This window comes from Sminthopsis crassicaudata, chromosome 3 (assembly GCF_048593235.1).
Source record: "Sminthopsis crassicaudata isolate SCR6 chromosome 3, ASM4859323v1, whole genome shotgun sequence".
Taxonomy (NCBI): domain Eukaryota; kingdom Metazoa; phylum Chordata; class Mammalia; order Dasyuromorphia; family Dasyuridae; genus Sminthopsis; species Sminthopsis crassicaudata.
The window spans coordinates 381,793,458-381,806,250 of NC_133619.1; the positions used below are offsets into that span (position 1 = coordinate 381,793,458).

The 12,793-nt window shown below is 32.7% G+C and overlaps 1 protein-coding gene across 3 annotated transcripts in view; it reads right to left on the reverse strand.

Annotated features, from left to right (window-relative positions):
- LRP1B (LDL receptor related protein 1B) overlaps nt 1–12,793 on the reverse strand; it is a 2,473,587-nt gene that overhangs the window by 192,931 nt on the left and 2,267,863 nt on the right. For all 3 annotated transcript variants that reach the window (XM_074301983.1, XM_074301982.1, XM_074301981.1), the window contains 3 exons: nt 6,319–6,448; nt 2,492–2,598; nt 2,077–2,209 (listed from right to left, as the gene is read on the reverse strand). In XM_074301983.1, the coding sequence (XP_074158084.1) occupies nt 2,077–2,209; nt 2,492–2,598; nt 6,319–6,448 (370 nt within the window). The remainder of the gene's footprint in view (nt 1–2,076; nt 2,210–2,491; nt 2,599–6,318; nt 6,449–12,793) is intronic.

Below are 12,793 nucleotides of genomic sequence, written 5' to 3' on the forward strand. Positions count from 1 at the left end.
ACAGAAAATTTAATCTACAACACAGGATTCAAGAGAAACATAGAAAGGTAAACAGGGAAAATATATTAAAGATTAAACTTTATATTCTTAGATGGGAAAACAATGTCTGTAACTCTTAAGAACTATATGTTTCAGATAAGAGTGGGAGCATCACATGGACTGGATGTGGTTGTGAATGGACTCTGATGTGATATCAAAGAAAAAGACATTAAGGGGTAGAAAAAGATCTGTATTGGAAAAGAGAAAGGAGAGATAATGGGACAGTTAGATCACATGAATAGGTGCAAAAGAACTGTTACAATCTAGGGAAAGAATGGAGAAAGAAGTTTGATCTCAATTTTGGCTCTAAAAGGGATTAACTTAATCATTCAGTTGGATATAGAAATTTATCTGACCTTCTAAAGAAGTAAGAGGAGAAAGAGGAAAGAAAAGGGAGGGTCAGGATAGAAGGGAGGAGTAATACTAGAGTAAAAGGTAAGAGAAGGGGGAAGGGTGATAAAAGATACGGTAACAGGGTGGGTAAAAAACATACTAAGGACAGGGTGGAAAAAAAGAAAAGTATATACAGGGGAAAAAATAGAATGGAGGGAAATACAAAGCTGGTAATAATAACTGTGAATGTGAATGGGATAAACTCTCCAATAAAGTGGAAACAAATAACAGAGTGGATTAAACAACAAAATCCTGCAATATATTGTTTACAAGAAACACATCAGACATGGAAAGACTCACAGAGTAAAGGTAAGAGGCTGGAATAGAATCTATTATCCTTCAGTTGAAGTAAAAAAAAGCAGAAGTAGCCATAGTGATCTCAAATAAAGCACATGTGATTTAATAAGATCTTATTAATAATAATATTATTAATAATAAATTAATCTTAATCTTAATAAATCTAATAAAATTTAATGAGATCTATAAGATCTTACTAAAAGAGATAAGGAGAGGCAGCAAGCTGGTACAGTGGATAGAGCACCAGTCCTGAAGTCAGGAGGGCCTGAGTTCAAATCTGGCTTTAGACACTTAACACTTCCTAGCTGTGTGATGGGCAAGCCACTTAATCCCAATTGCCTCAGCAAAAAATAAATAAATAAATAAAATAAGGAGAGAAAGTACATCTTGATAAAGGGCCATAAACAATGAGGTACTAAAGATAATAAATGTGTATGTACTAAGAGGTTGAGCAGCCAAAGCCCTAGAGAATATTTTAAACCAGTTACAGGAAGAAATAGACAGCAAAACTGTATTGGTGAGGCACCTCATCCTTCTCCTCTCAGAATCAGACAATCTAAACCCAAAACAATTTTACATAGTCTTTATTTTCAATGGAACTGTTATATTTTTTACTTATTTTGAAGGCCTCATCTTTATAATTAGAGTGGAAGTGACAAGGGGGAGATTTTTTTTTTTTTTTTTTATGACTGAATCTTCTAATGCTAAGGATTATTATAAGTTTTGGGCCAGGTTTGTGTTCTTTAAAGTCTCTTTCAGTTTTATAATTAAATCAGTCTATGATTTTTGTTGTTGTTCTTGCTGTTGTTCAGTCATTTTCAGTTGTCTGATTTCACATTTTCTTACTCAAGATACTAGAGTGGTTTACCATTTCTCTGTTCGGATCATTTTATAGACGAGGAACAGAAGCAAACGAGATTAATGACTTGATCAGAGTTATACAGTCTATAAATGTGTGAGGCCATATATGAACTCATGAAGATGATTTCTTGACTTCAGGCTTAGCACTCTATCTATTGAGCAACTTAGCTACCCATCTATTATCTTTGAGTAGAGGATGCCAATATGTTAGCATATTGAAATGCACCTGGCAATTATACTAATATAGGAGATGCTAATATTATATATGAAGTAAGTTGGTACCATATTCTAATAAATGTTAATGTAATGAAAATAAAGAAAATGGAGAAAGATCATTTAACAAATAAAAAATGGCAATATAACTTTACACTTCAATAAAGAGTAGTAATATATCTTAAATTTATTTGTATTGTGTATTTTGTATTGTATTTCACAAAGTAATTTCACATACCTTTCATCATTACAGGATTAAAAAGAATTTCTTACCTCTGTCACAGTGATCTTCATCACTGCCATCTACACAGTCATGGACTCCATCACATAGCCATCTGATAGGGATACAATGGGCTTTGTTTTTACATCGAAATTGATCTTCTTTGCACTCAGTTACACATTCCATCTGTGAAAATATGGTTTTGTACTGATATCATTACTGATATAATACAGTCACAAATGGAGCAAACACGTAGCCAATACTTCTAGAGTCTCATTATACTTTAAGTTGTCCTTTAACCTAACAAATATGTCCTCCATTTTGGAAAATACTGTGGAACTTATGATTTCATCAATAATAATGTTCTTTGTTTTCACATTAATCTCATTGAAATTATTGTACTTTCATTATCCAAAAGTTAAAGTCAAATGATATAAGCATTATAGTTAAATGATGTTTTTCTTTTACCTCATCTGAGCCATCTGCACAATCATATTCTCCATTACACCTTAAAGAGGCTGAGATACATCCTCCACTGGCACATATGTACTCACTTGATGAACACGTAGGAGAAGCTGATTAAAAATAAAATGTTACTATTAGACAAAATATCCAACTTTTGGAAAGAGTGTACACTTTTTATCCACTGTTAAACATTACTTCTTAATCTAATAGAATTGCATAATAGATTCAAAATAATTTTAACATTAAATAGTAATGAAAAAAATAATCATTGGGATTGTTATTCAATTATTTTCTCTTTTAATTTTAAATGGTTAATATTCTAAAAAATTAAGCACTTTGTCAAATAATTGAAATAGCATTGCAATGTAATGAATTGCACAAAACAGTTATTTCTCATTAGTTTTAGTAAAAATAGAGCATCACACATGGATTTAAAGACAAAATGGACTTTAAAGACTATCTCATTTCTTTCATGAAGAAAGTGAATCTTATAAAGATTAAATAAGTTGCCCTGAGTTACATACATAGTAAATGATAATTAGAAGTTGAATTCCAATTTTCTTACTCCAAATCCAATATTCTTTCAATTGCTTCTAATGTCACATTATTCTCTCATTTTTCAAGATAAAATATTTGGGAACATAATTTTCATAATTTAGGAACAAAGTTATGATTTTAACAGTAAAATACTTGTTTAAAAACTGGTAATTAAGTTTTGGACAAAGTGGAGAATTAATTTCCAATCTATATATCTAACATTGTGCTACTCTATTAATTGTCTCATATTACATTAAATCTATCTGGGATTCATAAGACTTCTAAGTATAAGAAAACAAACAAAATATGTTTATCTGACTCTCTAATACTGTTCCAGAGAATAGAATGCAATGTTTTTGGTCAGTGTCAATACTTTATTCCATTTCCCAGTCCTCTACCGTCTCTCAAAAAAAAAAAAATTTCAATGACAAAAATAATTTTAGAATTATGTAATTTTAATACATTATGACATCTGCTATTGCTTTGTTGGTCTACATTTGTTATTTTATCAGTCATATTTTAGTCATGTTTGACTTTTCAAGATCCCATTTGGGACTTTCTTGTCGATAGTTTTCCATTTCTTTCTCGAGCTCATTTTACAAATGAAGGAATAAGACAAATAGTGACTTACCCAGGGTTAATTGCTAGTGATTGTCCGAAGCTGGATTCGAATTCAGGAATATGAGTCTTCCTGATTCAAGGCCTGCTTCTTTGGTTCTCTATTTCTACCTTGCCACCTATTTGCCTCAGCTAACTTGGGTTTACCAATCTAACAATTATGGGACTATTTATTTCCTCCTTAATATTTATAATTAGGACAAGTGGCCATTAACTATGACCAAATTTTGACTATAGTTTTATGTTGCTGATAGTGAAAAGAATCATACCTACAAGTATATATTACTGAAAGTATGAATCACAATAAACATGTCAATTTATGCATTTTAATATAAAAATGAAATTCTTTATAAAAATACCAAAGTATGTAAAATTAAATGGTACTGGAAAAGATATGCTTGTAAAGTAAGCTGCAACCAAATGAAAATGCCTAGTTTCTAATAGTAATTATATTAAAATACATAGTTTTCCTTAGTTATTTTATGATTTATTTATATTAGAATTAACATGTTTGTACAATATTAACACATCATATATCAAGTACAATTAATATGTAATATAATTAATATTGAATTATATATAATTAAGCACACTGATTACTTTTTTATTTTACTCTCATTTCCATCTCTGCTTGAGTGAAACTAAGATATCAACTGCCCTTCCAAATGCACGGGTCTCTTTCCTTCTAAACTTCAGGGTAGCTTGGTATCAAAAGCTCTTGCAAGTTTCCTTCCATTGGAGACTTTATAGGATTCCCTAAGAAGAGAGCTCTCCCTTATATAACTAGTCACATAAGGCCCTCATTTTCTCTGCCAAGCTTTATGATTTTTCTGTCAATTCATAACCAGAAAGAAAAAAAAGAAAAGAAAATGATTCAACATGATTTTACAATAATGAAAAGGAAACCTCTGATTTGTTTCCCTAATCATAAAGGAATAGATTTTTCCTTTTCTCCAGTTAACTTATTGAAAGCTTTCCCCCCCTTCTCTTTTCTGACTAATAGCAGCAAAATACATTTTCCCTCATTAAATAGCAACAATCTATTTCCTGACCTTTTCCTTAACTGATGTTGATTGACCTCTTTTAAAAGGACATTTCTTCCTTTCTCCAGATTGTATGGAGCATTTTAAAATCTATTTGACTTTTTAGAAAGTGTCCATGGTAATCAACAATGTCAGATAATGCGGAAAAGTAAAAAGTGAGAACTGAGAAAAGATGAACTGATTTTACAACTATACAACACAAAGAACTTCTGGAGAAAAGTAGGTCTAGTTAAGTGGTAGGACTGGAAGGTAGACTAAAGAAATCTTAGAAGAGAAGGAAAGTAGATGAAGTATAAGGATCAGGAATAATTGGATTTTTCAAGGATTTTTAGTGGAGAAAGAGAGAAACCCAAATAGAGAAAAGGTCAAAGATAACTCTGGGAGATAGAAGGGCTCGAGGTCACAGTGAAGACAAAGAGTATGTTTAGGCAGAGTAAGGATAGGGAGATATGTAAAGATATATGATTAGGGATCAGATAAAGAAATTCAAGAGTTTAAAAGCATGGGAATAGAACTTGTTGATAATGGCCAGATCAAGAGTGTGATAACGCCCATGTGCAGATGGAGTGGAGTGGAGAAATTGATCATGGGGGGAGCAGATGGAAGAAGCATGAGAATGCATGTTGAAGGCTCCTAGAATGAGAGCAGTTGGGCTAGACTCAGCATAGGACTGCTTGAGAAAGGCAAGGGAATGTCCTGGAGTTTGCAGATAGTGACAACTAGAATCAGGACTTAGTGATGAATTTAGTTTTCATAAATCTCAAAAGGTAAAAGATTGTATAGTGATGGTGGTGTGTGTGTGTGGGGATGTGTGTGAGAGAGACACAGACAGACAGACAGAGACAGAGAAAGATAGTCAGTCTGGAACCAATAATGGGGACCAAGGATTCATTGTGACTATTGAGTTAAGGGCATGAGTGAAAGTACATCAGTACTGAAAATGATAGTCATCAATGAAATATCATGAGGAGAGACATGTTTCTGTAAATTCCATAAGATGAAAAAAGCAGGAGAGTAGTTTTCTGACCCCCCAAAGCCTAGCAAGGAAGTGGGACTGCCCACTAACTCACTAAAGCCCTTGCTTTGCAAAGAGAAAACTAAAGAGATTAAGTCACACAAGAGTTAGGTGTTTTCCCCAGTTAAGGAAAAACTAAATAATGCCTAGTTGCTAGTATCTAAAGCTAATAAGGAGAATAATGGGACATAAACACATATGCATATGGATATATGGATAATGCATAAGCTAATTATGTGAATTTTTATATTTTCTTACTGAATACTTCAGATATATAGATGCATTTTGAACTAAGTGAATGATAACTTTTCTATTACATATTCATAATTTATTTTTTCATTAAAAAAAATTATCCACATTTTCACTACTGTCTCTCTCTCTTTCTGTCACTTTGTGTGTCTGTCTGTCCCTCTTTAATACCAATTATGTCAATTAAATAGCTACAAGTTATTTGAATGTTATTTCTGGATAATTTTATTTCTAAACAATATTATTTCTAACTATAGTAAATCCTTATCTTCATTTACCAATACCATATTTTTTTCAGCTAGTTCCTTAAATTGAATTTTCTCTGCTAAATGGGCATATATAAATAAATAAAATTGCTATATTTTTACCTGGTTCACAGTTTTTCTCATCATCTCCAAATTTGCAATCTTCATGTCCATCACATTTCCATTTTGCTGATATGCACTGACCAGTAGCACACTGAAACTGATCTTTGGAGCAACCAGTTTCACAATTTCTCTGTTAAAACATAACAAAAATAACAAAATTGGATCTTTTGGCAGCTGTTTGCAGACATGACTACATATAATCAAGTACTGTGGCATATTTCCAAAAATATTGTTATATTTTGAGTCTGTCTCTATAAAGCCCAAAATAGGCTATATTATTTGCCAAGATATTTGTTTTCCTGCTGCTCTTTGATGGTCTATAAGGCTTATAATAAAATAAAGAAACAAAACAATGTGTAACTTATGACTTTATTTATTATATTAGTCAAATATCCTAAATAGCATGTAGGAAAAATATTCCATTAGAGAAATGTTTTTTGATAAAGCATTTATCAATAATACCAAAACCTTGTTTAAAAATTAATATTTTTACTATTAGTTTGAATATATTTTATTATTTATGAAAAACCTGACAACACTTTGTGATAGACATTTGAAAGTTTAGTTCTAGGTTTATTTTATTTCAACATTAGTTTTAATGATTATTATAACAGAAAAAGATACTTCACAAAGATAACTTGGATGCAAAGAGGAGATGTTCATTGGTAGCTTCATTTAATGTAATCTGGCTTCACAAAATATCATAATTTTGAGCAAGTGAAAGAACCATATAACACGTAAAGTACTTTTTAAATCTTAAAGTGCTATATAAATGCAAACTGTTATTACTTTTCAATCCTTTCCACCAATTATACAAACCTTTCAATATACTTTGACTACCAAATTGATATCTTTATTGATATCAATCTTTTGTTCTTGCACACTCCCTGGAAGGTGTTATGTGAGAATTTTTTTTTTTTTTTGTATATAAGAATTTTAAATAGGTTAAAAAGATTTGTTTCCAAGTTTTAAGTGGGCACATTTAAATTTTTTTTTCAGGTGAAACAGTTTTGGCAATAAAAGCTTAGTTTTAAAACATCATGCTAACTTGTTGATGGAATAAAATTATTATTAGCTAAAATTTCAAGGCATAATATACACTTAGGAAGAAGTTATCACTAACAGTAGTGAATTTAAATCCACATTTCAAATAACTTTAATTCAGAACAAACTTGGTTCAGAACAAATTTTACCAATCTGTTTTTGATCTGATGAGATCATCATTGTTACATTGTAATGTGCCTGATGAAGAGCCACTAATAAAAGTGACAGAATTGTCAGCATTTTCTTGATGCTAACTTGTGCTTATATTATTATTTTCAATCCATGGTTATATTGCAATAACTTTTTTATTCCACCTTTCATTCTGTGAAGAATGGTTTATTTATTGCTAAATAATATAAATAAGCAATATGGTGTACGGGGAAAGTATCAGAGATTTGGGCACCAAGGGATCTGAATGAAGCCAGGGAAGCTAGGAGATGAGAAAGAAGAGAATTTTGGGAATAAGGAAAGGCAGAAAAAATGCCAATAGTCAGGAGATAAAGTGACTTATATGAGGAATGCAAGAAGGTCAATGTTACTAGATTAAAGAGCACTAGGTGGAGTATAAAGTATAAGTAAACTGTAAGAGAAGTAAAAATAAAATGTGACATGATGTTAATTTGTAGCTTTCTAAGTCAAAGTTATCAAGGACTTATTTTTATTTTATTTTGACATTCCATTGTCTAATTCAGAGGTTCTCAAACTACGCCGTGGCCAGATGCAGCTGCTGAGGATGTTTAGGCGGCCTGCTGGGTTATGGCAAATGGGCTGAGGGGTGGAGACAGAGTGTGAGGTTATGTTTTTACTATAGTCCGTTCCTCCAACAGTCTGAGGGACAGTGAACTGGCCCCCTATTTAAAAAGTTTGAGGACTACTGGTTAATTGTTTGGCTGTTGTCATGCTTAAAGAAAACCAAAATGATATTACTATATTAAGGTTCAGCATGTAGGGTGTTTGATTGGGGCTTATCAGACCAATAAGAGCTCTACCAAAGGTTTGGCTCAAATAGTTTATTTGAACATTTGAAGTGGAGATGCCTTTAAATTTGCACAATTCACATTACTTTCCAGGTACTGCAATTCTGCTTTGCTCATAGAACACAGTGTCTTCTTTAATATGGGCACATCACACTGGATGGACCTGTGCCAGTGTCTCCCATATCACAATCAGTTCTAAAGTTCTTCAGAGAGACTTGAGAATGCTTTTTGTCACTTCTAATCTCCATGTGAGTACTTGCCTTGTGTTTAGTTCTCCATAAAATAGAGTTTAAGGCAACTGAAGTTTGCCATTCAGACAACATGGCCAGCCCAGTGGAGCTCTGCTCTCTGCAGTAGAGTTTGAATGCTTGACTGTTCAGTTTAAGAAAAAAAACCGTGTCTGCCTTTCAAACACTGAGCTAGTTCTCGCAATACTTGCATTAACCTAATCATCTATGTGCCTATCCCTGGAAAGCTGACTACCAAAGTAAATGATATTATTCACAACATTCAGCATTTCTCCATTTACAGTCACTGATGGTTTCATAGATAGATAGTACACTGCTGGCTGGTAGAGAACTTCTGCTTCTTAATGTTGTCAAACCAAAATTGGCACAAATGACAAAGAATTGATACATATTCTGTTATATCTCAGCTTCAGAACCTGCAATGAATGTATAATCAGATGTAAACAAAAAAGTCTCCCTCCATTTTAGTCTTGTCTGTAGTCTTTTCAAATTAAACAGTTTACCATCAGTGTGATAGCTGACTTTGATGCTGTTTTCATCCTTGTTGGAAGAGGCCAAAAATATTACTAAAAAACATCATGCTAAAAAGCATGAGAGCAAGCACACAGCTCTGCTTCACACCATTGGTGTCTGAGAAAATGTAAGAGCAATATCTATTATCCTAAACTTGTACAAGTATATTGTCATGAAACTGGCATATGATAGTATTTAACTTTTTCAGGCAAACTCATTTTGTCATGATCCTCCACAAACTCTCAAGGCTAATAGTATCAAAGTCTTTAGTCAGATTGATGAACATTGCATACAGACCTCTATTCTGATCTTGGCATCAACTAACTATTCCTCTATACTTTCTGAAATCACACTGGCTCTCAGGTAGATGACCATCCTTCATCTTTCACGTGAAGGATCTGTCTATAAGAAGGACTCTGGCAAGAATCTTTCTGGAAATAACTAGGAGAGAGCCCTCTCTGTGATTGTCACAGAACAATTATTTCTCTTTTCTTTAGAGTTGCTCAGTGGAGACATCCTTGAATTCATGGGGGATTCTAAAGTTCTTGACAGTCCTTGTATTGCTTTTTCTGACCACCTTGTGAATCCTTGCCCTGTATGAGTTCTCCATAAAGTAATCTTTTTTTTTTTTTGGGGGGGGAGTGGGGGCAAGTGTACATTTGGCATTCAAACAACGTGGCTGGCCCTATAGAGCTGTGCAATAGAGTTGGAACACTTGGCAGTTCATTTGAGAAAGGGCTTCAGTGTCTGGGAGACACGACATGGGAGACACTGGCTCAGGACTGTCCAGTATGACGTGCCCTCATGAAAGAAAATGCTGTGAGCAAAGCAGAAGTGAATAAGCTCAGAAGAAAAGTGATTTTGCAAGGTTGGAGTATCCATCTCAAATGCTCATGAGGACTATTTGTGTCTGACCTGTGGCAGAGCCTTCTGAGCTCACATTAGGCTGATCAGCCACAGTACGATACACTGTAACAAGACTCTAATATAGTGATGTCATTTCAGTCCTCTTCAAGAACAAAGGACAACAACCAACCAACCGAGGGGATAACTTCCTTTTGCCAGGAAGATTTTAGTTAGCTTTCATATGAGTAGTGGTCCCCTATCTTGTAAATGTCAGCTGGAACTGAATTGGTACCAGATGTTTTACCACAAGAGGAGCCTCATAGCATTCAGTACTTCTTCAGTTGGAAATTTGGATAGAGGGGGACTGAATTCAACCTTAGGTATATGGTTAATGGCTTTAGCATTGTCTGATGGTTTTTGAGAATATTATGGAAGTATTCAGCCCATTTTCTCCAGGATCATGCCCTTATTACTAACCAATGTGATTCCATCAGTCCTGAGTGGCTGAGATGAACTATAGATCTTTGGCCCATAAATAGCCTTTCAGCATATCATAAAAGTGTTTTGGATTGTTACTGTAAGTATAAAAAATGAATCTCATCTGCATTCCTACCAAGCCAAGAATTCTATATCCCTCTAAGTTTTGTTTGTATTTTATTTTTGATGGAGTCAATTGCTGCTTTCTTAGGGATGGACAAACTGTCCTGCTGTGGACAAATTGTAGAGTTCTTATTTTTCTTTTAGTGTTGAACATAGTAGAGATATAATATATGCTTATTAATAAATATAATAATAAATATAATAAGTGCTTATTAAATTTAACTAAATTTGAAGCTCAATGATTTCTATTTCATTATATATTCAGAAAAGTTGCCAAACTCTATGCCCTTTAGCAAACACATTGACATTGCTGATAACATTTTTGATGGAAAAATAAACCTTTTCTAAATTGAAAAAAAATGTGGAACAGTGAAACATCCAAAACATATACATAATATATAGTAGATTTGTATGGCAGATCAACAGATTAATAAATGACTGTTTATAAGAGGACAGAATACAACAGAATACCTAATAAACAACATATAGGATAGTTAAATAAGATTCTTTTAATGTTATTAAACATTCTCAATTCCTTCAGAGACCTCATAGGCCATGGATTCCAGTGCTTCATTGTCCTGGCTTCCCTTCTCAGGATTATACATGTCTTTCAAGAGAAGCCTGTATAAATTGATCAAGATCAATTTGTTGTTTTATTTTTTCATATTGATGCATTTAATATTTAGTAATATTGAGTTTATAATCCATCAGACATCCCATAGCTTTCTCAGAATATATTACCTACCCCGTTTTAAGATAGTGAAACTGAATTTTTGTACTTAAGGACATAACTTTGAATTTTCTCCCAATGACTTTTATCTCATAAGAATTACCTAATGTTCTACTTCTGGAGTTCTTTGTGTCATGGATCTCTAGTGCAATCTGGTTCAACCTATTGGTTCATTTTCAGAATAATATATGTGCAAAATAAAATATATACTCTTACAAAGGAAATCAATCATTTTGAAGTATAGCAATTGACAAATTAAACCAATGAATTTTATGGATATCTCAGGGTAAAAGATAAGCCCTCCAAGATCATTTGAATTCTGAAGAAAGAATTAGAATCTATAAGAAATTTTAATAAACTAAAAATGATCTTAGTCAAATGGGATAAAAAATGAATAAAAATACATGTGGAATTTTGAATTTAATTTTAAAAATTCATAGAATGAGTATAGAATAGAAAACATAACTATAAACAAGTAATATGACAAAGAACCAAGTGGAGGTTGAAGGTTTACTATAATGCAAACTTAATGAGTCAACAATGAAAACTGGTTGGGCAAATTATAGTATATGAATTTAATGGAATACTGTTTCATAGGTTATGAAAGGGATATTTCAGGGAAATCTGGAAAGATTTTATAAACTCATAAAGACTAAATAAGGAAATTATTTTTACAATAATAATTCTAAAAATAAAATAGTTTCAAAGACTTACAGACTGTAATCAATCTAATTATTGACCATGATTCTATAGCACTGTGAGAGAAGAGAAGTGATGGAATAAAATGTATATTTTGGACATGGATATGTGGGAATTTGCTTTACTTAACTTTACATTTATTAAAGAAAGGAAAAAAATCCTTATAAATTAAAAAAATATATCCAGAGTTAATAGGATCCCTGACTATATTTGTAAAAAAAAAAAAAAAAAAAAAAATTGTTCCGAATGAGTGAAATGAAAGTCATGTTGAGTGATCCTGGTAGGACAACTACTGAAGTTCTAAGTTAGTTTAGGTACCACATTAAAAAAATGACATTTGGCAATTGGAGAGTACTTGGAGTATATTCAGAGGAAAGAAACCAGAGTAGAAACCAGACAGGAGAAGGGAGAAGAAAGAAAAGAAAGGAAGGAAACAAGATATTTGTAAGTATATACAATGTGATAGACATTATGTTTAAGTATTTTACAAATATTATATCAGTTTGATTCTCACCATAACTGAGGAAATTGAGGTAGAACTTGCCCAAACTCACACAGCTAATATCTGTGGCGGGATTTGAATCTATCATGTCTTCCAGACTGTGAAGTCATTATTCTATTCACTGCACCACATTATTACTTCTAAAGAAGGGAAGACTTATAGTTTGGAGAAATGACAGCTGTTGTCAAGTTTTGTTATTGTATATTTGTTTCAGACAAGCCCAAATCTTTGTGAATCCTTTTGGGGTTTTCTTGGCAAAAATACTGGAGTGGTTTGCCATCCTTTTCCAGCTTATTGTATATATGAGGAACTAGGG